General features: G+C 43.1%; 1 protein-coding gene across 1 annotated transcript; it reads left to right on the plus strand.

Annotated features, from left to right (window-relative positions):
- Positions 1-1,145: 1,145 nt before the first annotated feature.
- LOC122441986 (keratin, type I microfibrillar, 47.6 kDa) lies at positions 1,146-6,625 on the plus strand. Its single transcript, XM_043469173.1, has 7 exons — positions 1,146-1,554; positions 2,548-2,630; positions 3,751-3,907; positions 5,109-5,270; positions 5,365-5,490; positions 5,662-5,882; positions 6,101-6,625. The coding sequence occupies exons 1-7, from the start codon at positions 1,207-1,209 to the stop codon at positions 6,216-6,218; spliced, it is 1,215 nt and encodes a 404-aa protein (XP_043325108.1). The 5' UTR covers positions 1,146-1,206; the 3' UTR covers positions 6,219-6,625.
- Positions 6,626-27,906: the final 21,281 nt, after the last annotated feature.

Consider the following 27,906-nt stretch of genomic DNA (forward strand, 5'->3'; position numbering starts at 1 on the left):
TAAGTCATGCAGTGTTATGCTCAAAGTGAAATGAAAGCTCAGAGAAAAGGCAGAGATAACTCAGGGAAAGAGGTAGTTCATTTATTTAAGCAGCATGGTATGATGGAAAGAAACAGAGATCTGTGTTGGAATCTTGGCTTCACAACATATTAATCCCTGTCCTGTATGTCTCCATTTTCCCATCTGTAAAATGGGGATATTATCAGGTACCTTGAAGAGTCATGGTGAGATGTGAATAATAGCATGATTGTGAAGAGTGTCTAGTACCACTCTGGGCTAGTACAGGTGTTCAACAAGTATGAGCTCCTTCTGACCACAGCCTTGGTCTTGTCTTCTGTTTCTCACAGTGCCCTGTATGAACTTTGATCCTGGTGACCATCTGCTATTTTATTGATTGACATGATTATGGATATGTTTCCTGATATGCCTATCATATTAGGAAACAAAACCACTAGGAACTATTTTAATGGTCCTAGAGGATCTCCCCTGGTGGCTCAGATGGTAAAGAATCTGCCTGCAATGCAGGAGACCTGGATTCAATCCCTAGGTTGGGAAGATCCCCTGGAGGAGGGCATGGCAATCGATTCCAGTATTCTTGCCTGGAGAATCCCCATGGCCAGGGGAGCCTGGTGGGCTACAGTCCATGGGGTCACAAAGTCAGACACAACTGAGTGACTAAGCGCAGCACAGCACAGAAAGGATCTATTCCTCTTTCTAAAACCATGAATTTGGAATTTGACTTAGCGAATGATATATGGGCAAGAGTTATGTTTTTCCATCTCAGCAAGAAGAACCAGAGGCTTGCCACAGAGTCAGGGCTGTCAAGCCAGAAAGAGAAGAAGCAATAGTGTCCCTGGACCAACCACACCCCAGTAATGAAGGTCAGGGCTTTCATGAGTCCAGCCCTTTGAAGCCACACCATGAAGCTCTTATTTCACTGATGCCCATCATGGAAGAGGAGTTCTGACTTAGCAAGAAGCCCAAGTAAAGTCTTTTATGAGTTGAGGGACTCTTCTGAGGAAACATAGCAAACCAAGGGGAAGGGCTTTTGACAACCAAATGAGTAAGAAAAGAAGGGTTGTCTTCCACATCCACACCCTCTGCAGAGCAGGTATAAATGCTCGCAAGAGGAGGGGGACCCACAACTCTGTGACTTGGTGAACTTGGACTCTGTGTTCAGTCGGGCACCTCTCTCCCTCCAGCACCATGTCTTACAACTTCTGCCTGCCCAACCTGAGCTTCCGCTCCAGCTGCTCCTCCAGGCCTTGCGTGCCCTCAAGCTGCTGTGGCACTACCCTGCCTGGGGCCTGCAACATCCCCGCCAACGTGGGAAGCTGCAACTGGTTCTGCGAGGGCTCCTTCAATGGCAACGAGAAGGAGACCATGCAGTTCCTGAATGACCGGCTGGCCAGCTACCTGGAGAAGGTGCGGCAGCTGGAGCGCGAGAACGCAGAGCTGGAGAGCCGCATCCTGGAGCGGAGCCAGCAGCAGGAGCCCCTCGTGTGCCCCAACTACCAGTCCTACTTCCAGACCATCGAGGAGCTCCAGCAGAAGGTGAGGGGGTGGGCACTCCATTGCCTCCAGCAGGAAGTAGTAGGGAGAGAATCCGAGATATGGTTAAGGAACAATATAAGCTATTTGATTGCCGCCTTGCTTTTTCATTCTGTTTTCCTGAGGGTCCGTTTTAGGACCAGGACTGTTAGATCTGAGTATTTGCATAGTGTTAGTCTTTGTGGAGGTAGCAGCACTTTGCATAAATAAACTGTAATTAAAAGCTGCCTCTGAATGCTTCCGTGTATTTGCCGACTCTGGAATTATTACCCTGAGGTGAGAGAAAAGACTGAGCCCAAGAAGGAAGCCGAGAAAGCGAGACTTTTTGTAAGAACTGGGCCAAATTATTTCTCCCTTATCTGGGCTTTTGGCTGCTCTGACCTCTTGTTGATGTCCTCTTCTGGGTACTTAATTATCCTGACTCCATCACCTTGACCTAGAAGCCTCTGGGCTTCTCCTGGTGCACAGTGCCCAGTGAGGGCATAGAATAGTTGATTAGAACAAGAAAAAGTATAAACTCCCTAGGAGGACCCAGCTATCCAGGATGGCTGGCCGCACATGGCTCTGTCTCTGACTCAACCCCCTCCAATTGCTTGTTGACATATTGATCTTCTCCACTGAATTGGAAGTTTCTTGAGGGCAAGATTTAGTGCTCACTCATTTTTGTATCTTTAGCTCCTGCAACCATGCCAGACATAGAGTAGGTTTTTAAAGAGAAATGTTAGTTATTATTATTATTGTCAGCTTCTCAGTATTTCTTATTAGGAAAGAAAAGGAAAAACTGTGTATGTACTGATACTTTTCTGGCATATGTCTGCATTCTTCCTCCCCTCAAGTTTGAGTTCTCTAATATTGAGCAACTATTTCACATGGGCAATAATCTTATATAAGATCCACTGTGATTTCTCATTCTGTTTCTTCCATGTAAGTGAATTAGTAGGGATGCTGTTAGCTCAAGATAACCAAGCTCATTCTAGAATGTTTTTGGTCTTCTAGATCCTGTGCAGCAAGTCTGAGAACGCCAGGTTGGTGGTACAGATTGACAATGCCAAGCTGGCCTCAGATGACTTCAGGACCAAGTGAGTGGGCAAGGGGGCTGTTGTCTTGCCTCTTTGCTCTCCTTCCTCTTAGCCTGTCTTCTATACCAATAAACATTGACAAACTTTTGCTAACCAGAACTCGGACAACTCTTCTCCAGAGTCAGACTCCTTGCCTGCTTTTCTTTCCAGAGGACATCTTTGAATCCCATCCAGTGTAGAAGTCATGGTCCCCTGATGCTCTGCTAAGCACAGAATCCAATTAGGGGACTGGAGGAAGTGTATTACTTTTGGAAATCTCATGGTTTATGGGCTTTTATCCCATTAAATCTGCTGTCTTTTCATTTATTAGAAAATACTTGTTGTTGTGCAGTCACCCAGTCATGTCCAACTCTGTGACCCCAGGGGATGCAGCACACCAGGCCTCCCTGCCCCTTACCATCTCCTGGAGTTTGCCCAAGTTCATGTCCATTGCATTGGTGATGCCATCCAGCCATCTCATCCTCTGATGCCCTTGTCTCCTTCTGCCCTCAATCTTTCCCAGCACCAGGGACTTTTCCAATGAATCAGCTGTTCACATCAGGTGACCAGAATACTGGAGCTTCAGCTTCAGCATCAGTCCTTCCAATGAGTCAGTTCAGTTGCTCGGTTATGTCTGACTCTTTGCGACCCCATGGACTGCAGCACACCAGGCTTCCTTTTCTATCACCAACTCCCAGAGCTTGCTCAAACTCATGTCCATTGAGTTGGTGATGCTATCCAATTATCTCATCCTCTGATGCCTTCTTCTCCTTCTGCCCTCTGTCTTTCCTAACATCAGGGACTTTTCCAATGAATTGGCTGTTTGCATCAGGTGACCAAAATACTGGAGCTTCAGCTTCAGCATCAGTCCTTCCAATGAGTATTCAAGGTTGATTTCCTTTAGGGTTGACTGGTTTGATCTCCTTGCAGTCCAAGGGACTCTCAAGAGTCTTCTACAGCACCACAGTTCAAAGGCATCAATTCTTATCAGTGCCTTTTCCTCCAGGAGCTTTGGCTCCATGTTGAAAATTTGAGTCAATGAGATGGCTGTAAAAACCACAAGCCCCAACTCCCAGATGTCTGACAAATCAAACCAAACTAGAGTCAAGGCCAGGCCTGACCCTGATTCTCTGCGTCACAGGTATGAGACAGAGGTGTCCTTGAGGCAGCTGGTGGAGGCAGACCTGAATGGCCTGCGTAGGATCCTGGATGAACTGACCCTGTGCAAGTCTGACCTGGAGGCCCAGGTGGAGTCCCTGAAGGAGGAGCTGATCTGCCTCAAGCAGAACCACGAGCAGGTGAAGCTCCCCAACAGGACCAAACTTGCTGAGGCCTGTTTCCTACCACCGTGGGGTGCGGGAGAGGCTCAACTAGCTGAAGAATCTGTTTTCTAAACAAAAAGGGATTTGTAGAGAATGAATCATCTGATAGGAAGCAAGGATTTTTCTGCTGGTGGCAAGAATGAGGGTGAAGGAAGTTTGCAAGCCCAATAATAAGGAAAGGTCAACAGCCAGGCAGCACCCACAGCCTCTTCCATTCCCAGGGTGGAGCACATGGGGCCACAGAAATCTTTTACCCCAATTCTTCATTTAGTCACTGGGGACACCAGCAAGACCACCCTGCAGAGAGGGCTGAGCTGGAAACACAACCCCACTCTCTTTTCTCATTCAGAGCTCCTTTTGTTATTCACTGAAAAGCACTCACATCATTGCTTGATTAGTTGCATGATAAAGAAGACAGATATTCTGAGCAAATTTTAGATTCCAGAACAATGTAAATGGTGATAGTTAATATTAATTGAGTGCTTGGTGTGTGCCAAACACTGTGCTAAGTGCTTTAGAACTCCAGAGATAGTTCTCATCTTACAGATGAAGCACCTGAGGTTTCTAGAAGCTTCTAGTCTAGAAAGTGGTAGGCATGAGATCCAGTTTATATCTGTCTGACACCCACTCAAGCCCAAGCGCTAAGCTGTGTTGAGTCTGTGAAGAGATTAGCCTTGAAATGAGCAGATAACTATTTCCTTTATCAAAAGTTCAACTAGTGAAATCAAGAAATGATCAGTTAGGTCTGTTCTCTCCCAGGATGACAGATTAAGAAGTATGCATTCTTTGTTTCCTCTTTAGCTGGACTCTATCCTTTTTATTACTCATGGCTAAGGTTCAAACCATAGGCTATATGGTATACTGGCAAGAACACTGGACTGGGTGTTTGGGCTTTTAAAATTATGGTCTAGTGCATGTCAACTCAGCCCAAACTACCGCACCTCCAAGTGAGGAGTGGTATACTGAATACAAGGGTGGAAAGAGGCCATGGACTTGAAAGCACTCTGTAAAGTGGAAGACACAGGTTACTCATTGAATATAGAACCCAGTTAATGAGAGGATCAGAGGGAATGGAGCTTCTGAAAGCTTAAGAATAATCACCAGTGGAATTGCACTCTCCCAGAAGAGAGCATCAGGATATTCTGAGATACTTTGAATTGTCCCCTTCCTCCACCAGGAAGTCAACACCCTGCGGAGCCAGCTGGGAGACCGCCTCAACGTGGAGGTGGACGCCGCCCCCACTGTGGACCTCAACCGTGTGCTCAACGAGACCAGGGCTCAGTACGAGGCCTTGGTGGAGACCAACCGCAGGGACGTGGAGGAATGGTATATCAGGCAGGTGAGCAGCTCAGCACGTGGTCTCTCAGGACCCTCAGCTCCTTGGGGCCCTTCAGGTGGGATCTGATCCTGTCTTCTGCCCTTTGGTGTTTCAGACTGAGGAGCTGAACAAGCAGGTGGTGTCCAGCTCAGAGCAGCTGCAGTGCTGCCAGGCAGAGATCATCGAGCTGAGACGCACGGTCAACGCCCTGGAGGTGGAACTTCAGGCCCAGCACAACCTGGTGGGTATTGATGAGATTCATGGTGAGGAGGTGAAGTTGGGGAGTCAGGGGCACTGGGATGCCCTCCAGACCACCCTCTCCTGAACTCTTAGAGCTGGTGACTTGTTTGGAAGTGATGGAGAAGTCCCTGAAGGAGCAGCTCTGTGACCTTTCTCCCCTTTCCCCTGACAGAGAGACTCCCTGGAGAACACCCTGACAGAGACGGAGGCCCGCTACAGCTCCCAGCTGGCCCAGGTGCAGGGCCTGATTGGCAACGTGGAGTCACAGCTGGCGGAGATCAGGAGTGACCTGGAGCGGCAGAACCAGGAGTACCAGGTGCTGCTGGACGTGCGGGCCCGGCTGGAGTGTGAGATCAACACGTACCGGGGACTGCTGGACAGCGAGGACTGCAAGTGAGTAGGAGGCTAGTGATGTTCTCCTTGGGGGCTTGTGAGGTTGCTATGAGGATGAAAGATCTTTCTGATGGAAATTAACTTACAGTTTCAAGCTTTTGACTGGAGGCACTCAGAGGAAGTAACAATACAATATTCTTACACAAAATGTGTTTCATATCTTTCTAACTCTTCATTTCACTTTCCTGTAACATGCTCTAATGGTGTTCTGCCTCCAGGCTCCCCTGCAACCCATGTGCCACAACCAACGCTTGTGAAAGGCCCATCGGGCCCTGCATCTCCAATCCTTGTGTCTCACGTGCTCGGTGTGGACCTTGCAACACCTTTGTTCACTAGAGGCCTCAGTGCCAGCAAGAGGTCAAGGGCTCCAAAGTCACATCTCAGTTCTACTTCTGGGACCAGCCTTCAACAAGCATCAGCTTCCACTGAATTCCCAGCTAGATCCTTTAACACAAGAGGCTGCAAAGTCCACCAATGGCTCTGTCTTCTGAGTCCCACGAAGAAATCTACAGCAGGATCAAGTAATGTCTATGCTCATAAAGATACATTTGCCTAATGTGTTATGCTCTAATATATACTTATCTGTGATTTTAAATAATTACATTAAGTATGATTGAGCTGGTAGGGAAGCTATGAAACTGAACATAATTGGAAGAAATCTTCCTTGTCACTCTTTTGGTCTTTGGAGAAGTGATAAATATCCCTTGTTAATCTCTTAATAAATTCTTATTCTGGCACAAAAATGGTAATTGTCCTTTTCATTCATTCATTTCAAAATTGGGTGTCTTCTATAGATAAAAAAGAATCAGTGGTCTTCCCATCAGATGAAGGAGTCATCACCCCAATAGATGGTCTGTTGTTGTTCAGTTGCTAAGTTGTGTCTGACTCTTTGTGACCCCATGGACTGCAGCATGCCAGGCTTCCCTGTCCTTCACTATCTCTTGGAGTTTGTTCAAACTCATGTTCATTGAGTCCATGATGCCATCCAACCATCTCATCCTCTGTCATCCCCTTCTCCTGCCTTCAATCTTTCCCAGCATCAGGGTCTTTTCCAATGAGTCAGCTCTTCACATCAGATGGCCAAAGTATTGGGGCTTCGGCTTCAGCATGAATCCTTTCAATGAATATTCAGGGTTGGTTTCCTTTAGGATTGACTGGTTTCATCTCCTTGCTGTCCAAACTACCCTCAAAGATATCTCCCTCTGCCATGGATTTTGTGTTTTGGAGGAAGACGATAGGAAAGGGATGACAAATCCACCACAGAGTATCTGCAAATATTTTCTGCCAACTTCTTCAAAGGGAATCTGAGAGAATCACAGGAAGGGGACAACAGCATCATGTACAGGTAAGTTCCTTCTATTCAACTCTGGGCTCTCTAGGCTTAAGATCAATTTCTTTCTTCCATGGGGGCCTCAGCCCACCATCACCAAGATCATAAGTTCCTAGACAGAGTGCTGTCATAGCCCAGAAGCAAGAGTACCAGAACCTGGGAACTGCCTCCCAAACCTTCTCTGCCCTCCATGTGAAACATGCAGCACAAGGCTGGGCAGAGTCTTACTCACCAGATGACAGCGTCAGGTGTTGTTTACTTCCCTAACTTTCAGACTGTTCCTTTGAGAGAGCACCTGGGCTGGTGTCTCACATTATAATGGTCACTGTACTTGGAGGCATGGCATTACATACACATAATAAAAGAAAAAAAAAGTCACTAGGGAAGCCCCGTACATGTAACAAGCCTTAATATTATTGCCATTGACCCTTTTAACCTTGAATACTAATTCTTGGGCTCTGAGTCTAATTTTAAGATTGTGTATTTCCAGCTTCCTCTTAGGTCCTTCTTTTCCTCCCTTTGACTGGTGTTACCTGGACTCCTGTTTTTCAGTGTGGAGCTGGGGTCATGCAAGACTAACTTCCCACTTCCCCTTAGAGATGACTAATCTCTTCCATTATTCCTGGTGTCCCTCTTCCCTGCTTGTTCATGGAATTCTAGGACCCAGAGTAGTATGTGGTTGACATGAAAGGAGGAATCATAGAGACTGGAATGTAATGGGGAGCCTGGTGGTGAGCAATGAAAAGAATATTGTCTATGGGGAAATGTGGGAAGATGTGGGTTAAGGAATGTGGGATGGTCTGCCACCTTTCTCCTCCTGGGTACATGTTTTAACCTCTTGTCTCTTATAGGAACCTGAATTAGTTCCCTTTTGAGTATAGCTCTATATGGGTGGCTCTGAGAGGGAGTCACTCACAGGATGGATTATCAAGAGGCTCAAGGGAGGACTTTGAACAGAAGCAACCTGGAAACACCCAGGACCTCCACTTGGCCAAGAAGATGTGGAATATCCACGTGTGGGGATTGCCGTTTATCTGGGAAATCCTATAGCTGCTAAGGCCCAGAGGTCTTGTTCCATTGTTCTGTTGAAGGAATTAACAAAATTCTTCTCAGTCAGTCAGTTCAGTCACTCAGTCATGTTCAACTCTTTGTGACCCCCTAGACAGTAGCACACCAGACTTCCCTGTCCATCACCAACTCCTGGGGCTTGCTCAAACTCATGTCCATTGAGTCGGTGATGCCATCCAACCATCTCATTCTCTGTCATCCCCTTCTTCTGTCTTCAATCTTTCCCAGCATCAGGGTCTTTTCAAATGAGTCAGTTCTTCACACCAAGTGGCCAAAGTACGGGAGCTTCAGCTTCAGCATCAGTCCTTCCAATGAGTATTCAGGGTTGATTTCCTGAATCAACTGGTTGGATCTCCTTGCAGTCCAAGGGACTCTTAAGAGTCTACTTCAACGGCACAGTTCAAAAGCATCAATTCTTCAGTGCTCAGCTTTCTTTATGGCATCCATACATGACTACTGGAAAAGCCATAGCTTTGGCTAGACGGACATTTGTTGACAAAGTGATGTCTCTGCTTTTTAATATACTGTCTAGGTTTGTCATAGCTTTTCTTCCAAGAAGCAAGTGTCTTTTAATTTCATGGCTGCAGTCACCATCTGCAGTGATTTTGAAGCCCAAGAAGATAAAGTCTGTCAGGGGCCTTCATTTCCTCTCAGGAGGCTTCATTTTTCATCCAAGTCCTTGACTATTTCTAGAAGCCCATTTTTCATGGTTTTGGGTGCACCCAAGGTGGGATCTACTCTGTGAAGTCCTTGAATACAAAATACTGCTGATGTTGAAAGAGACTCAGTCCCAAGCCCTGCCTCAGGCCACTGTTTGTTCCTCATCTGCCCATTTGGAATATTGACCCCACAGCCTTGCCTGGTGGGTTGGACAGGCTTGTTTATCCAACTTGTGGAAGAGGAGCCTGCTCACAGATGGGGTGGTCTTGTTCCAGAACACCTGCTCCCAGCTGCACTCCCAGCCTGTGGGTCTTGTGCCGGTGAGGGCCCAGGATAGCAGAACCGCTGTGGGTATTGGTACTTCCTTCTCAAATGTCCTCTTATCCACAACCACATCTGGGCTTGTTCTATGTGCCAAATGGGGGATACATGGGTATCACTATCTCCATTAAAATAAAGTTTCATCGATGGATAACCGACATACAATAAACTGCACATGTAAAGCATGCAGTTTGGTAAGGTTTGACAACTATACACACCAGAGAAGCATCACCACACATAGCCAACATCTCCCAAAGTTTCCTTGTGCTGCTTTATAATCCTCCCACTCCCACCCCCTCACCGGCCCCTTCTCCATTTTGCAAACAGGCAAGCTGAGTTTTCTGAACATCTGGAGCAAGAACACAGACCATCTGTCTCTTCCCTCCTTCCTGCATATTGTGGCTCATAAGGTCAGCAAGGTGGCCAGTAGCAGCAGTGTGGGGCTTCCAGTGCTTGATAAGAGAGGAGCTGACATCTATTTACTACCTACTTTTTGCTTTAAACCAGGGAGAGCAGTGAATTATGGCCACTCCATAGATGGAAAACCGTGAGTAGATTAAGGAAACTTGGCCAAAACCTGCAGGTCAGTAGTGGAACCAGGTTCTCATCTTCCTATCCCTGAAATATGGCTTTTCTCCCCACACCAGCTTGGATCTGGTATGGTTGCTTTCACATCCACCCATCAAATGGAGCTTTTTAAAAAAATATATTTATTTATTTGACGGTATTGGGTCTTAGCGGCAGCACACAGGATCTTCATTGCTTCATGAGGATATTTTGTTGCAGTACATGGACTCTCTAGTTGTGGTACATGACCTCAGTAGTTGTAGAGAGTGGGCTTCGTTGCTCCACGGCATGTGGGCTCTTAGTTCCCTGACCAGGGATTGAACTTGCATCTCCTGCATTGCAAGGCAGATTCTTAACTACTGGACCACTACAGAAGTCCCTCCAATGGTGCTTTGACCTTCTCCCTCCATTCACAGGGGAGCTGATACCATGACTTTTCCTAGACTGACACCTGTCCCACTGTGCCAGGCTTTCCAGGTACATGCATTTAAAGTACCCTTGCAAACTGAGTCTTCCTTCCTTTGAAACAGAATGCCAGATGACACTTTGGAGATGGTCGAGAGATTCTGGAACTTAGAGATGAATGAAGTGGGAAATGGACTTCTTCTAGGACAGGTTCATAGAAGAGACATATTTACAACATTATTTGAGCTTCCCTGGTGACTTAGCAGTAAGGAATCCGCTAACGCAAGAGATGCAGGTTTGATCCCTAGGTTGGGAAGATCCCCTGGAGGAGGATATGGCTACCCACTCCAGTATTTTTGCCTGGGAAATCCCCATGGACAGAGGAGCCTAGTGGGCTACAGTCCATGGGGTTGCAAAAGAGTCAGACACAACTTAGAGACCAAAAAACATCGATAACATTACTTAGGAGTTCAATCAATGGGAACACTGAGGATGTTTGGATTCATCTGTTTGCTCAATGAATACTTATTAAGCATTTACACTGGGCCTGTTCTTGTTCTCAGCACCAGGGTGCCTCAGTGGAGAAGTTAGAAAGGATCATGCTCACTGAGAGTTCACAGAACAGTGGAGGGGACAGGCAGTAAATAAGATGCACTGAGTAAACCAGTCCAGCAGGAAGAGGATTTTATTTTATTTATTTATTTAAGAAGAGGCTTTTAAACAATGGAAAACACCAAGAAGAAAGGAAAGCAAGGTGATGGATGGGATCTGGGCAATAGTAGTTAACATGGTCAAGGCTGGTCTTTCCAAGAGGTGGTATCTGAGCTGACCCTGGAAAGTGAGAAGAAACAGACCAGAGGAAAAGGGCATTCCAGACAGAAGGACATCATGGGAGGGAATGAGGCTGGTGCCTTTGAAGGAGGAGGGAAGGCCAGTGATGGAGTGACAAGCCAGGGAGGAGCCATAGGACCTGGGGCTAGCGGTAGTCTCCCTGGCTCTGGGAACATCTGACTGCATTTTTAAGTGAAGAGGAAAGCCTTAGAAAGGCTAAAACAGTGCCCCTAGCACCAGAGACTTGGCAATACAATGCTGTTTTAAAATACTCGGTTAGGTAAGAAGATTCTGCCTAAATCAAACATAGAGATGATTCTTGGCTGAATTTAACATTGAGAACTGTATTACCGTTTAGAGATTGAGTCTCAGTATTTGCCTTCAATTGGCATCTTGGAGGCATTTATCTAGTTTAGACTTTCTTCCCATTTCAGTTCTTTATAAAGCATTTACCTTCTCTGAAAAGAGTTTGGAGCTCAAACATTCATTTTTCACAGAGATTCTCCAGGCAAGAATACTGGAGTGGGTTGCCATTTCCTTCTCCAGGGGATCTTCCCGACCCAGGGATCGAACTCATGGCTCCCGCTTTGCGGGCAGATGCTTTACCCTCAGAGCCACCAGGGAAGCCCCATCCAAGAACTCTAGTAGAATCTAAAGGAGTATCTGAAAAAAGAAATATCTGCAAGTATCTGGAAAAGAAATAAAATGGTTAATAAAATTGTAACACTGAAAAATGTTTATTTTGGGGTTGTCTCAAGGCGGCTTCTGGGGATTAAGCACTAAGTCATCAGCCAGGGAAATGACCTAAGCTGAAGATACTCACTATTTTAACCCCCCAAGATCCACTGATGCTTAGAAACATTGATAGAAAAACTACATATCTCTGATCTTTCACACAGAGCACAGGATAGGAATTGACCAAATAATGATCAAATTTCCACCTCCTTCCCTTGTAAAAATAAGACAATAATCTTTCAAATACAGTCCTATGTTTGGCAAGTGATTTCACAAGAACTCTTGAAAATCTGGGGGAAGAAACAGGCTAATAAGACAGATTTGATTGACATTGATGTTAAAAGGAGCAATTAGTGGCTGAGTGGGAAATAGATCAGCTGACACTAACTTTTAAAACTAGAGTGTAGTGGATGATTTCCCAGGTAGCGCTGGTGGTTAAGAATCCACCTGCCAATGCAGAAGACTCAAGAAACGTGGGTTCCAATCCCTGGGTCGGGAAGATCTCCTGGAGTAGGAAATGGCACCCCACTCCAGTATTCTTGCTTGGAAAATTTCACGGACAGAGAAGCCTGGCAGGCTACAGTCCCCGGGGCTGCAGAGAGTTGGACATGACTGAGCACAGAACACAGTGGATGATGTACGTGTGTGTGTGTGTGTGTGAAGTTGCTTCAGTTGTGTCAGATTCTTTGGGACCCTACGGACTATAGCCCACCAGGCTCCTCTGTCCATGGGGATTCTCCAGGCAAGAATACTGGAGTGGGTTGCCAGGCCCTCCTCCAGGGGATCTTCCTCAGCCAGAGATCAAAGCCACATCTCATGTCACAAATGCTTTGTTCTGTTTTGTTTTGTTTCAAAGAGTGTCACTGCACTAACAACATCTCACAGTCCTCATCCAAAACAGGAAAGTCAGATAAGAAGTGCCCAGAGTTACAAGAACTGATAAAACAAAAAGAAGGTGTGATCGTGATGAGACCTGTCCTTTGTTATTGTGAAACTCACCGACACCTTGATGAGGGCGTGTCCCAGGCAGATGGATGGGCTCTTACCTGAGCCCACGGCAGGTGCTGCATGGTACTGCTCTCTTACTCTCACTTGTTGACATGCAGGGACAAGCATGGGTCTGAAATTTAAGGGAAGTCAGGACAGATTCGCCGCTCTCTTGGTCAAAGACAGATTTATAAGACATTAAACCATGTGTTCAGCAGCGGCAAGAAATGTTGGTATCTACATGAGATGATTTCATGTGACAGCAGAAATGAAATTTGTGGTGCCCCGAAGGACTAAAGCTTGGAACGTGACATACTGGAGGGTGCATGTATTTAAAAAATTTTTAAGTTGTTCAAAGACCAAAAGAGAGAGAATATGAAGCAAGTCCCAGAAAAATCTTGGCTTTGGAAAAGTTTACTTCTGTTTACCATCACACACCACTGAGGACTGAGATTCAGATAGAGGCTGCTGGATGAATCCCAATCTGGAATCAGGATTGCTGGGAGAAATATCAACAACCTCAGATATGCAGATGATACTACTCTAATGGCAGAAAGTGAAGAGGAACTAAAGAGCCTCTTGATGAGGGTGAGGGAGGGGAGTGAGAAAGCTCGCTTAAAACTCAACATTCAAAAAATTAAGACCATGGCATCCAGTCCTATCACTTCATGGAAAATAGATGGGGGAAAAGTGGAAACAGTGACAGATTTTAGTTTCTTGGGCTCCAAAATCACCGTGGATGATGACTACAGCCATAAAAATTTTAAAAGATGCTTGGTCCTTGGAAGGAAAGCCATGACAAACTTAGACAGCATATTAAAGAGCAGAGACATCACTATGCTGACAAAAGTCCATGTAGTCAAGGCTATGATTTTTCCAGTAGTCATATATAGATGTGAGAGTTGGACCATAAAGAAGGCTGAGTGCCAAAGAATTGATGTTTCAAAACTGTGGTGCTAGAGAAGACTCTTTAGAGTCCTTTGGACAGCAAGGAGATCAAACCAGTCAATCCTAAAGGAAATCAAGCCTGAATATTCATTGGAAGGACTGATGCTGAAGCTGAAGCTCCAATACTTTGGCCACCTTATGCAAAGAGTCAACTCATTGGAAAAGACTCTGATGTGGGAAAGATTGAAGGCAGGAGGAGAAGGGGATGACTGAGGATAAGATGGTTGGATGCCATCATTGACACAATGGAAATGAGTTTGAGCAAACACTGGGAGATGGTGAAGGACAGGGAAGCCTGGTGTACTGCTCTCCATGGGGCTGCAAAGTGTCGGACACAACTTAGTGACTGAACAACAACAACAGCAGTTCTCTATCTGAATGGCAGCCTCTACCTGAATCTCAGCCCTCAGTGTGTGACTTGACCTGTCTGAGCTTCAGACTCTTAATCTTTCAAGTGGGGAGAATAAGACCCACCTCATAGCGTTTTAAATAAGGATGAAATGATGCTGGTAAAGGTGCTTAACCCAATGCCTGATACACAGTATGTGCTCAGTCGCTTCCGTCATGTCCAACTCTTTGCAACCCTTTGGACTGTAGCCCATCAGGCTTCTTTGTCCATGGGATTCTCCAGGCAAGAATACTGGAGTGGGTTGCCATGCCCTCTTCCAGGGGATCTTCCTGACTGAGGGATCAAACCTCTCATGTCTCCTGCATTGGCAGGCAGGTCTTTTACCACTAGTGCCACTTAGGAAGCCCCTGAAAGGGAGTAAATTCCTATTAAACGTTCATGTCCTTAGGGTTCTATCCCTGTGCTGTGATCCCCAGTTCTGTTGACCAGGCCTGGGAGGCACAGCCTTGAGATTCAAAGGTTTTGCTGACTCAGATCCTTTGATGCCCAGGTTAGGAAGCTTGCTTTAAGTTCCCTCACGTTCAGAGCTGTAGGAAACTGACAAGATGAGGGTAACAGGCTGAGGAATCTGAGCTGGAGAGTGGAGACTCAGAAATAAGTCAATTCAGGTGTGTGTGTGTGTGTGTGTAGTGTTGGGAGGGAGGAGGAGGGTTAAGAATATCAAGCTAATGCCACTTTCACAGTTGTGGCAATCAGAATTTCCAAACTGAAAGATAAAAGTAAAGCAGAGATCTGGTGTCAAGGTCATGGTCTTTTAAGTCATGCATGGGTATTCGTTTCCCAAGCATACGCATATCCCATATCCCCATGGGATATCCCATGCATATCCCACTTATATCTATCTTCTACATGGGGAAGCAACGTTTAAGTTTATTTTGAAAGACTTGGATAAAATTTAACATGTATCTCATTTTAATATCAATTTCATACCAGCACATGCTACCTTCGTCATTGTTTGTGGAGCCTCGCTGGCTGGTGACCACGGAGATAAGTTTGTGCAGAAACATTGATTATCAGCAACCTGGACACTGGGGGATGGAGCCATGTGTGGTCCATCTTACAAGGGCACACTCGGGCTATGTGCAGTTATGGCCAAGTACACACCACCACGGAGATCAGGCCTGAGGAGGGTGTGCTCTGGGGGTGGGGAGACAGCATTGGTGGGAGAGTTTCATGTCTGTTCTTGTTAAAGTCTTAATGAGGTTGGTTCTCCAAGGCAGTGTACCTTGTCCTGAGATGCAGAAGCACAGGTGGGCTGGTGGGAGGATGGGTGGGGAATCTCTCCAGAATCACACAACTGAGATATGGTGAGCCCCGTGCTGGCACGACTGGCTCTTGAGGCTTGACATTTGGACATCAAGGATTTTAGAAAAGAGAATGTCTGTTTTGTTCCTCATGTTTAACTGAGGGTTCACCTTTCTGCTCTAAGGCTGGTAGTGAGAGAGAAAGAGACAGAGAGATGGAGAGAGGAAGTCAGAGTTAGAAAGAGAGAAAAGAGGAAGAGGAGAGAGGAGGAGAAGGAAGAGAGGGCGGGAGGAAAGGAAGGGAGCAAAGGGCCAGGCAACCCGAGTGACTCTTACCCCCTCTCAGCATACTTTTTATCACTTCGGTCTTTGTGACCCTGTTTCTGCCTCTATCTTGGCCTTATCTCCCAATTCTAGTCTCAGGTTTGCCCTTTATTTGTTGTCATTTAGTCACTAAGTCATCTCCGTCTCTTTGTGATCCCCACAAACTGCAGCACACCAGGCTTCCCTGTCCTTCACTATCTCCTGGGGTTTGCTGAAACTCCTGCTGCCCCCTTCACCTCTTTGCCCTTCATATTTAATGGGAAATCCAGTTTTTCTAATCCTCAACTTTGGTGCCCAGGGACACTGTCTGCCCCCATCCTCCAGCTCATGCTGCTCTTGTTCTCCCCAGCCAGGTCTATAATAACCCACGTGTGTCACTGGTGAAGTGGGAAAAGGCTCTCTTTCTGGCTGGACACACTCCACAGGTGCCTGGGTTGGCAAACAGGACATAATCTGGCCTTCAGGTTCTATGCAGCCCCACAGCTGGGTGCTCTTGTGCCTGGCAGCCATGAGACACAACCTGCCCCAAGTCTGACCCTGAACTCCATACAGGCCTTTGTGTCTAAATAGGCCCTTGAGTCAGTTAGTTTAAAAACTGTGAAGAATTTTCACATTTCCTAACTGATCCTCATAGTGCTGTTGCAGGAAGGGGGACCCCTTCCAGGGCCCGAAACTGGGCTCTTGTCTAACACTCAGAAATGAATTGTCCGAGGAGACACATGTGCTGACAAAGCAAGAGATTTTATTGGGAAAGGGCACCCGGGTGGAGAGCAGTAAAGGAACCCAGGAGAACTGCTCTGCCTCATGGCTCGCAGTCTCGGGTTTTATGGTGATGGGATTAGTTTCCGGGTGGTCTTTGGCCAATCATTCTAATTCAGAGTTTTTCCTGGTGGCGCACGCATCGTTCAACCAAGATGGATGCTAGCGAGAGGGATTCTGGGAAGTGGACGGACACGCAGTGTCTTCTTTCAACCTTTCCCGAACTCTTCCAGTTGGTGGTGGCTTACTAGTTCCGAATTCCTTGTCAGGATCTCCTGTCATAAAACAACTCATGCAAATGGTTACTGTGGTGCCTGGCCAGGGTGGGCGGTTTCCATCAGCGTGCTTCCCCTAACAGTGCTTTGTATGGCAGACACATAGAAGACACACAACAGGTGCTCAGTACATAACAACCTGCCTGCCTGAAATTACTCACTCATTTAGGGCAGATGAGGCAATGAGCCCAGAGAGGTTGCCTGAGCAATGTCACATAGCAAAAAAAAAATACTTTTTACTCATGAAGGGGAGATGCTTTTGGGTATCTCTGAGAAGAACAAGAAACATGCAGGTACACGGTTATTTTTTTTCTAATGAGAAGGGAGTAATTCCCCTTTCTTTTAACCTTGGCACTGTGTTCTTTGAAGGCGGTTTGTCATTTCTGCATTAACAAACACAACATAGGATTAGACATGAAACTTCATTGTGAAAGAATTTTGGTGACAAGAACAGGGTACAGAGAGTAATTTTTGAAATAAGCCCAATATAAAAGAGACATTAAGTAAAGAACTAAAGTAGTTTGACTAAACAAAGGTGGGATTAATGCCAAGAGTTTTTCTGGTTCTTCTTGGAGGTACTTAAGTAGACCCAGAAAGTTGTCTGTGATACGCATAACACAGTGCTGCCTGGTGAGCCAAGACTTAAAAGCTTTGGTCTCTCCCTGTTGCTTTTCTCTTTACAGAGGGCAGGGCACCTTCTACTAAACAAAAAACTGATCAAAAGTGACAAAGAAAGGTACACATTCTAGAAAGGTTTGAATTTTAGTTGAAAGGGGCAAGGTGTGTCTGAAGAAACTTGTTTCTTCTCTAGTTAAGCTGTGACTGATAATAAAGACCTGGTGAAAAATGAACCTTTTGAATGAAGCAAAGAGTTCTTTCGAACTCATGCTAATTGCATATCCAATTAAATAAGTTGACTGAAAAACGCTAGTTAATGTTTATGTTGGTAATTTAAAAATCTTGGACTTGTATATATCTTTATAAAAGCATGAAATGCTAGAAGGACATACATATTAAATTCATGTTTGTGTTTGTCTCTGGGAAGAAGGGATTGGAATTCAAATGGCCATGAAAGTCAAAGAAGTTCTCTCTGTTATCTCTGATGCTGTATTTACTTGAATTCTTAACATAGAGCAAATAAGAAAAAAAAATATTGACACCTTAGGATTAGTATCCTAAGTAGAGAAACACAGACCTTAAAATATATTTCTTCTGCTCTTTTCTTCTTTTTTGTTTTAATGTCAAGGTCTTTAAGTTGTTTTTCGTTGTTGTTGTTCAGTAACTAAGTCATCTCTGACTCATTGTGATCTCATGGACTGCAGCATGCCAGGCTTCCCTGTCCTTCACTATCTCCTGGAGTTTGCACAAACTCATGTCCATTGAGTCGGTGATACTATCCAACTATCTCATCCTCTATCATCTCTTTCTTCTGCCCTCAATCTTTCCCAGCATCAGGGTCTTTTCCAATGACCTTTTAAAAATTCTTGTCAAAACAAACCAGAGACAGAACTGAGTAGAAATGCAAGCCAGTCTCTTTATTTCAGCCAGTGCTGGCTGTGGTAATCCTGGGCATTAGACCTTCAAATCTGAATGGTGCAATTGTTTACCTGATGGAAACTTTTTGTGTTTTAGAATAAGCTGAGTAACCAACGGGATACACATTCTTGTGTTAGGTCCTGGACTCCCAACAGCCACAAAGTAATGGCAAATGACATTTGGCCAGACCCTTGCAATATCCTGTAAAGATATTTGCGATTTTCATTCTTATTATAATAAGGGTAAAGGAGGGTAAGTGAGATAAAGGCCACATTATAAAAGATCTAGCTGTTTTATGCTTTTACTCTAACCGCTTTTTCTTTATGTGCAATATCTAAAGTATTTAATATCTCCAGGTTTATTGAAATTAGAGAAATGTGAGGAGCAGAAAAGATAGTCCATGGTGAATTGTTGAATCTCCATTCTCAAGAAGTCTGGGGTTCTCCTGGAAGTACTGTACAAGTTTATACATAATGAGCATCCCTCGCTCCATGATGGACTGGGAAACACCATATTCAAGATGAATATGGAAATGTTCTCAAGCAGAGAAGCATCAATAAATAAATGTATATACCAAAGGTGACTACATATGGGCAAGCAAGTTTCTCTAAGACACCTGTCTTGTGGACTCGTTATCTTTCTTGTTCAGATCAGAGAAATTTTTTTGTTCAGAATGGAGTTTCCTTTTTCAAATACAATTCCCTGATTTTTACTAAAAATATCTTCCAATGGTATCCTTCTTTGTGAGAACTTTTACAACAGAAGTAGACAGAAAAATGAGGATTGTGGAGTGTGATGGTTAATTTTATGTGTCAACTTGATTGGGCAAAGGGATGCCAAGATAGCTGGTATACATTATTTCTGGGTGTGTCTGCGAGGATGTTTCTGGAAGAGATTAGCATTTCAGTTAGTAGTCTGAGTAAAGATCACCCTCCCCAATGCAGGTGAGCATTATCCAATCCATTGAGGGTTTGAATAGAACAAAAATGTAGAGGATGAGTGAATTTGCTCTCACTGCCTTCGCTGGGACATCCATCCCCTCTCACCCTTGGACACTGGCACTCCTGATTCTTAGAATTTCAGACTCTGACTGAAGTTACACTCCCACCTCTCCTTGATCTCTGGCTTGCAGATCACAGGTCATGGGACTTCTCAACTTCCATAATCATGTGAGCTAATTTCTATAATAAATCTCCACTTTTATTTGTATCTACCATATTAGTTCTGTTTCTCTGAAGATTCCTGACTAATACATGGAGGCAGGGTTCCAATGTGGAAGATACTAAAATTTGTGGTGGCATGAATATGCCCCAAACATAAAGCACAGGATTGGGAAGCTTTTCCCAGGAATAGAAGACTGGGAATGGAGATGCATGTGCATTCAACATCAACCATCCTTTGTGGTCCTCGGAGTTCTCTGATGTTGGTGAGCATGGAGATACTGAATTTGCCTTCAGAGCTGGGTGAAAGGGTTTCTCTTCCTTTTTTTTTTTCTTCAATGTCCTTCCCATAATTTCCCTAATTTCTTGCTATTGGAGAGAGAGAGAGAAGAAATAGACTGAGATGCGAAGCATGGTTCTGTTAAAGAGTTATTAGCCAAGTTGAAGAAATGGCTAGTATCAGACACCTTTGGCTTTGGTTTTGTTTTTGGGGAGAAAGAAGGGAGAAGAAGCAAAGAATAATGACTGTAGGTCATTAGCATTCAACAGGTGGTTGGGGAGAGGATTGCTTGGGAGAGGAGAGATACTGTATGAGGAGAGAACCACAACAATGTCTCTTATCCTCTGTCTTCTTACAACAGACTTGGCTGGTTTTCCTGTTGACATACACCCTCTTTTTGAATCAAGGTGAGTTTCTGACTGTAGAGGAAGTGACACTATGTGACTTTTTTTGATAAAACATGAACCATTTATTTGTTAAAGGTAAAGCAAGAAAATGTTACTACAATAAATTTTTTTAAAAATGCAAGTCATTAGGTTAAATATTAATTTCAATGTCTATAATAATGGGTACCTCTGCTGTTTAAGGAAGACATTATTCTACTGTGTAGTCGACAAGCACATTTTTTTAAAAAGTATTTATTTTAATTGGAGGATAATTACTCTACAGTCTTGTGACAGCCTCTGCCATACATCAACATTAATCAACCATAGGCATACATGTGTCCTCTTTCTCCTGAACTCCCTCCCAAAAGGGCAATACAGCTTCCACCTGGTTATCCTGGACTGCTATGAGGAGGCCCAAGCAGCATTCAAGTAATCCCCAGCTTCAAATCTTTCCAAGTAAGGCTCCAGACATCAGAGAGCAGAGATAAGCCATCCTCCTGTGGCTTTTCAGAATTCCTGGCACATAGAATCCATGAGCATGATAAAATGTTTGTTGATTTATATCACTCTATTTGGATTGTGTATTTTGTAGCAGTAGAGATTGGAACAAGGGCTTTCTCTAGAGCCTCTGGTCTGGCTTCACTTTAAGTGGGAGCCAAAAGAAAGCATCAGTTATGTCATGACTTCCCAAGAAATTCTAGGGGCTGACTTTCTTTTGTCAGTTGTATTTCCAAAGACCATACCTGTAGATATTTTCTAGCTTGTCTTTTATTTCTTTAAAGATAGCACTGTACTTTATTATAATTTGTGTCGGATCATCTCAGTGTCTGAACTGTAGTCTATTTATGCTCCGTCATTGCTACTTGTTCTCACTCATGCTGGGCTTAGTTGTATGTATGACTGCAAGTTGGTCATTGTATCTGTGAGGGTAGGCTGCATTGCAGTTATTGCAGTAATAAACAACTCTCGAATTACCCAAATCTTATCACAATGAGAGTTTATTTCTTGCTCATGCTCCATGTCCAACACAAGCGATTAGGAGGCTCTACTTACTCAAGAACTCAGACTGACAGTAGCTCCAATTCTAGATATGCTTCCACAGATTGGCCTGAGAGGGTGAAGAAAAAGTGGCAAATTGCATAATGCTTCATAAACACATTTACACGTTACTAGACAAAGCAAGTCCCTTGGTCATGCCTAACTTCCAAGGAGACAGAGAAGTGCATTACTGCAATGATCCTGAAAGGCAGAGAGAGAGAAAAATATTTGGTGATAGAACTAATGACTGCCACACTAATTTTCTTTGGAACATCATACGTGGGACTTTGTTGAGGTAGGATGATGGTATGTTCCTCCAGAAAAGATTTGCTTTTGTTTCTGCCAATGCCCTGGGACACTATCAGTCAAAGGCTTCTTTCAGTTCATGGCCTGAAGTTTTTATAATCATCCCAGTAATATATAAGACAAGTTTCCTTAAGTGCCTTGGTGGTAGGAGTGTGTGGGTTGAGCCTGTGTCTGGGTCACCATTGCACCAAGGGTGTGGCCCTTTGGGGGTCCCAGCTTTATGGGGGGGAGTTTCTCCTAGAGGCATCTCCACCTTGGGTAGATTCTGGATCTTCTGTTTCTGTCTGAGAGGTCATGAAAATTGCAGTTCAAGTTTTCCAACTTTAGCAAAGTTTTTAAGAGAGAAGCATTTTTAGTGTTCAATTCACCTGAGTACCTGCTTTACTTGTTCTTTGATAATCACTTGGCACTTTGTACTATCTTGTCAGAACTTGATGCTTTTAAGAAGACTCAAACCTAAAAAAATATGGCATATTTAGTTGTTTTCATGATGCAGGTTAATCCAAGTAACCTAACCTGACATACCATCTGAAACAGACCCTTTGGGGCTTTACTGTGTAATATAGAAGCCACTGGCATATGCAATTCTTTCAATATAAATGTATTAGCAATAGATAATATTAAAAATTCAGTTTCTCATCACAAAAGCCACAGTTCAAGTGCTCAATGGCTGTAAGTGTCCAGTGGTGTTCCATATTGAACAAAGGAGATAGACATTTCTATTATTACAGAGAGTTCAGTACTGTTTCTGGATCCAGGATTGAGTGAAGCATTGATTGAAAATGATGAAAGGTGAGTGAGATCCCATTTATTTCCACTCCTGTTGCCCTTGCCTGAGAGATGGATTCAAAAAAATATTCCTAAGACTGATGTCAAAGAGTTTATTGCTTATGTTTTTTTCTTAGCAATTTTATGGTTTCAGGTCCTACATTCAGGTCTTTAATCTGTTTTGAATTTATTTTCATGTATTATGTGGGAAAATGTTCTAGTTTGTTTCTTTTACATTTTCTTGTTGTTGTTCATTTGTTCAGTTGTGTCTGACTCTCTGTGACCCCATGGAGTGCAGCACACCAGGCTTCCCTGTCCTTATCATCTCTCGGAGCTTGCTCAAGCTCATGTCCATGGAGTCAGTGATGCCATCCAACCGTCTCATCCTCTGTCATCTCCTTCTTCTCCATCCTTCAATCTTTCCCAGCATCAGAGTCTTTTCTAATGAGTCGGCTCTTCATACAAGGTGGCCAAAGTACTGGAGCTTCAGCTTCAGTATCAGTCCTTCCAAAGCATATTCAGGATTGATTTCCTTTAGGATTGATTGATTTGATCTCTTTGCAGTCCAAGGGACTCTCAAGAGTCTTCCCCAATGTCACAGTTCAAAAGTGTCAACTCTTCAGCCTTTTTTATGGTCCAACTCTCATATCCATATGTGACTACTGGAAAAACCATAGCTTTGATTATATAGACCATTGTTGGTAAGGTAATGTTTCTGCTTTTTAATATACTGTCTGGGTTTTCTGAATATTTTCTTCCAAGGAGCAAGCATCTTTTAATTTCATGGCTGTCTTTATAATCATCCAGGTAATATATAAGACAGATTTTGTAATATTTGAAATTAAACCCTAACCCTAACCCATCTGCAGTGATTCTGGAGCCCAAGAACATAAAGCCTGTCACTGTTTCCATTGTTTCCTCATCTATTTGCCATGAAGTGATGGGACCAGATGCCATGATCTTAGTTTTTTGAATGTTGAGTTTTAAGCCAGTCTTTTCACTCCTTTACATTTATCCATCCAATTTTTCCAATGCCACTTATTGAAGAGACAATCTTTCTCCCACTGGATACTCTTGCTAACTTTGTTGTAGATTTATTGACTTTATGTGTTTGATTTTATTTCTGGACTCTCTATTCTGTTCCACTCATCTACGCCTCTGGTCTTGTGCCAGTACCATACTGTTTTGATTACTATAGCTTTGTAGCATACTCTGAAGTCAGGGAGTGTGATACCTCCAGCTTTGTTCTTCTTTCTCAGGATTGCTCTAACTCTTTGGGGTCTTTTGTGGTTCCATGCAAATTTTAGGTTATTTGTTCTAGTTCTGTGAAAAATGCCATGAGTATTTTGATAGAAATTGCATTGAATCTGTAGATATCTTAGGGTAGTGTGGACCTTTTAACAATATTAATTCTCCCAACTTATTAACGCAGGATATGTTTTCATTTTCTGTGTTTTCAATTTTTCATCAACGTCTTATTTTCAGAGTACTGGTCTTTCACCTTCTTGGTTAAATTTATTCCCTGGTATTTTATTCTTTTTCATTTGACTGTAAATGGAATTGTTTTCTTGATTTCTATTTGTAATAGTTCATTATTAGTATATAGAAAAACAACAGATTTATGTATATAATTCTGTATTCTGCACCTGGATTCATTTATTAGTTCTAATAGCTTTTTGGTAGAGTCTTTAAGCTTTTCTATAGTATTGTCATAGCATCTGCAAATAGTGAGAATTTTACTTCTTCCCTTCCAATTTGGCCTTTTATGTCTTTTATTTGTCTGATTGCTGTGGCTAGGAAGTTTTTGCACAGTGAAGGAAACCAACAAGACAAAAGGCAGACAACCCACTGAATGGGAGAAGATATTTGCAAACAGAATGCCCAATAAGAGATTAATATCCAAAACATACAAGGGATGTATACAACTCAATATAAAAAAAATAAACGACCAGATTTCAAAACAGGCAGAAGACCTAAATAGGCATTTTCCCAAAGAAGACAGGCAGATGGCCAAGAAGCACATGGAAAGACACTCTACACCACTAATCATCAGGGAAAAGCAAGTAAAAAACAACAATGTGATATCATCTCACACCTGTCAGAATGGCTATCATCAAGAAGATAAGAAATAGCAAGTGTTGGTGAGATGTGGAGGAAATGGAACCCTAGTATACTGTTGGTGGAAACGTAAATTTATGCAGCCTCTATGGAAAATAATATGGAGGTTCCTCAAAAAATAAAAAATAGAACTGCTATATGGTCCAGCCATTCCACTCTTAAGCATTTATCCAAAGACAATAAAAACATGAATTCAAAATAGATATGAACCCCAATATTCATTGTAGCATTAATTACAATAGCCAAGATATGGAAGTAACCCGTGTCCATCAACAGATGAATTAATACATAAAGAAAAAATGTAGCATATCTATCTATACACAAGCACAATAGAATATTAGTTGGGCTTAGAATGAACTTTTGCCTTTTGCAGCAACATGAATGGACCTGGAGGGTATACTCAATGAACTAAATCAGACAAAGACAAATACTGTGCATATTTCACTTATATGTGGAATCTAAAAAAAGAAAATGAATAAACATAACAAAACAGAAACAGATTCACAGATACAAAGAACAAACTAGTGCTTACAACAGGGGAGAGGGTTGGGAGAGGGGCAAAATAGGTGAAGGAGACTAAGAGATGCAAACTAGCAGTTATAAAATAGATAAGTCACAGGGATATAATGTGTAGCACAAGGAATATAGTCAATATTTTATAATAATTTTGTATAATATATAATCCATAAAATATTGAATCACATTGTGCACTAGAAACTAATACAATATTATAAGTCAACTATACTTCAGTTAAAAAAAGTTGAGTGAAGAAAGGTGACAGAGACCTCATTCTCTTCTAGTTGAATGCTTTGATTGTATCGCACTGCAGGGAGTGATCTCACATTCATTTACGATTTTATTTAATTCTTTAAGGAATATTGTACATGCTCACCATACAGTAGCCACTGGATGTAAACTGGTGAATAAAGCAGCTATAATCTCTGTGGTTGTGAAGCTTACAATTACTTGAAGATATTCTTACTTGAGACTTGCCTTAAGACAAAGAGGCAATTTTCTGTGGTATCTATAAGAAAGCCTGACATAGAAGAAGAGGGGATGGACTTCAGAAGTAGACAGATCTGGGTTCAAATTCAAGCCCTGCACCTTTCAGTGAAAGTTTTTTACTTTCCCAAGCCTCAGTTTCCTCATGTAGAAAATAAAGATTTTTATTATACTACTTATTGTATATGGTTATCTTGAGTTAAGGGGCTTCTCCCGTGGCTCAGTCAGTTAAGAATCACTTGCAATGCAAGAGACGCAGGAGACACAGTTTGATCCCCGGGTTAGAAAGATTTCCTGGAGGAGGGCATGTCAACCCACTCCAGTATTCTTGTCAGGAAAATCCCATTGGCAGAGGAGCCTGGTGGGCTACAGTCCGAGTGTGGGGTCACAAAGAGTCAGACACAAATGAAGTGACTGAGCACACAGCTTGAATTAACCAAGAAAACACATATAAAGTGTATAGTGTGGTACATGGCACACAGAGGAAGGGCTGATAATGTGCCAGTGATGGTTAATTGGACACATGATTTAAACAAGTGCTTTGTAGATATAATCAGCTTCTACATCAAACCACGTTTCTGTTGAGTTGCTACTGGTGAGGTCAAAATTGTTTGTCTGTAAAAGAACCACCAGAACTGCATGTGTAATGTCACTTGGCAAACACTAGAGGCCAGCAGAAGAGACACCATGCACAGATTTTTCATAACTCCTGCTGCATCTCTCCCTTCCTGGATCACAGCCTTGTGGTAATTACGCAAGGGGCTTGCGTAACTCAGTGAAGCTATGAGCCATGCTGTGCAGGGCCACCCAAGATGGACAGATCATAATGAAGAGTTCTGACAAAATGTGGTCCACTGGAAGAGGAAATGGCAACCCACTCCAGTATTCTTGCCTGGAGAACCCCATGACCAGCATGAAAAGGCAAAAAGATATGACACCAGAAGATGAGACCCCCAGGTTGGAAGGTGTCCAGTATGCTACTGGGGAAGGGTGGAGGGCAATTACTAATACCTCCAGAAAAAATGAAGCAGCTGGGCCAAAGTGGAAATGATGCTCAGTTGTGGATGTGTCTGGTGGTGAAAGTAAAGCCCAGTGCTATAAAAAACAATGTTGCATAGAAACCTGGAGTGTTAGGTCCATGAATCAAGGTAAATTGGACATGGTCAAGCAAGAGATGGCAAAATTGAACATCAGTGTCTTGGGAATCAGTAAACTAAATGGATGGGAATGGATGAATTTAATTCAGATGACCATTATATCTACTACTGTGGGCAAAAATCCCTTATAGGAAATGGAGTTGCCCTCATAGTCAACAAAAGAGTCTGAAATGCAGTACTTGGGTGCAACCTCAAAAGCAATAGAATGATCTCAGTTTATTTCCAAGGCAAACCATTCAACATCATAGTAAACCAAGTATATGCCCCAGCCACTGATGCCTAAGAAGTTGAAGTTGACTGGTTCTATGAAGACCTATAACACCTTCTAGAACTAACACCTATATATATATATATATATATATATTATATATATATATCACTTATATATATATAATATATACATATCACTTATAAAAAACACCAATATATATATATATATTTTCATCATAGAGGATTGAAATGCAAAAGTAGGAAGTCAAGAGATACCCAGAATAAAAAGCAAGTTTGGCTTTGGAGTATAAAATGAAGAAGGGCAAATGATTTTGTCAAAAGAACACACTGGTCATAGCAAGTATGCTTTTCCAACAACCCAAGAAATGACTCTACACACAGACATCACTGATGTGATGGTTGGTCAATACCAAAATCAGATTGATTATGTTCTTTGCAGCCAAAGATGGAGAAGCTCTATACAGTCAGCAAAAACAAGACCTGGAACTGACTGTGGCTCAGATCATGAGCTCCTTATTGCAAAATTCAGGCTCAAATCGAAGAAAGTAGAGAAAACCACTAGGCCATGCAGGTATGACCTAAATAAAATCCCTTATGATTATACAGTGGAGGTGATGAATAGATTCAAGGGATTATATCTGGTAGACAGAGTGCCTGAAGAACTATGGACGGAGATTTGTAACATTGTACAAGAGGCAGCAACCAAAACCATCCCAAAGGAAAAAAAATGCATATTCATTGGGAGGACTGATGCTGAAGCTGAAATTCCATACTTACACCACCTGGTGAGAAGAGTCGACTCGTTGGAAAAGACCCTGATGCTGGGAAAGATTGAAGGCAAAAGGAGAAGGGGGTGGCAGAGGATGAGATGGTTAGATAGCATCACTGACCCAACAGACATGAGTTTGAGCACACTCAGGGAGATAGTGAAGGACAGGGAAACCTGGCGTGCTGCAGTCCATGGGGTCGCAAAGAATCAGACTCGACTGAGTGGATAATGTACACACATATAAAAAACAAACTAAGAAAACTAGGAGGAAATAAAGTTAATAATTGTATATTTTGGAGATGAGGAAGAACTTTCAAAGCATAAAACAGTAGAAAGGAAAAGATTGACAGTGTGCCTATGTAAAAAGAAAATTTGGTGCACAAAAGAACCATAGAATTAAAAAGAAATGA

Source organism: Cervus canadensis, chromosome 1 (assembly GCF_019320065.1).
Source record: "Cervus canadensis isolate Bull #8, Minnesota chromosome 1, ASM1932006v1, whole genome shotgun sequence".
NCBI lineage: Eukaryota > Metazoa > Chordata > Mammalia > Artiodactyla > Cervidae > Cervus > Cervus canadensis.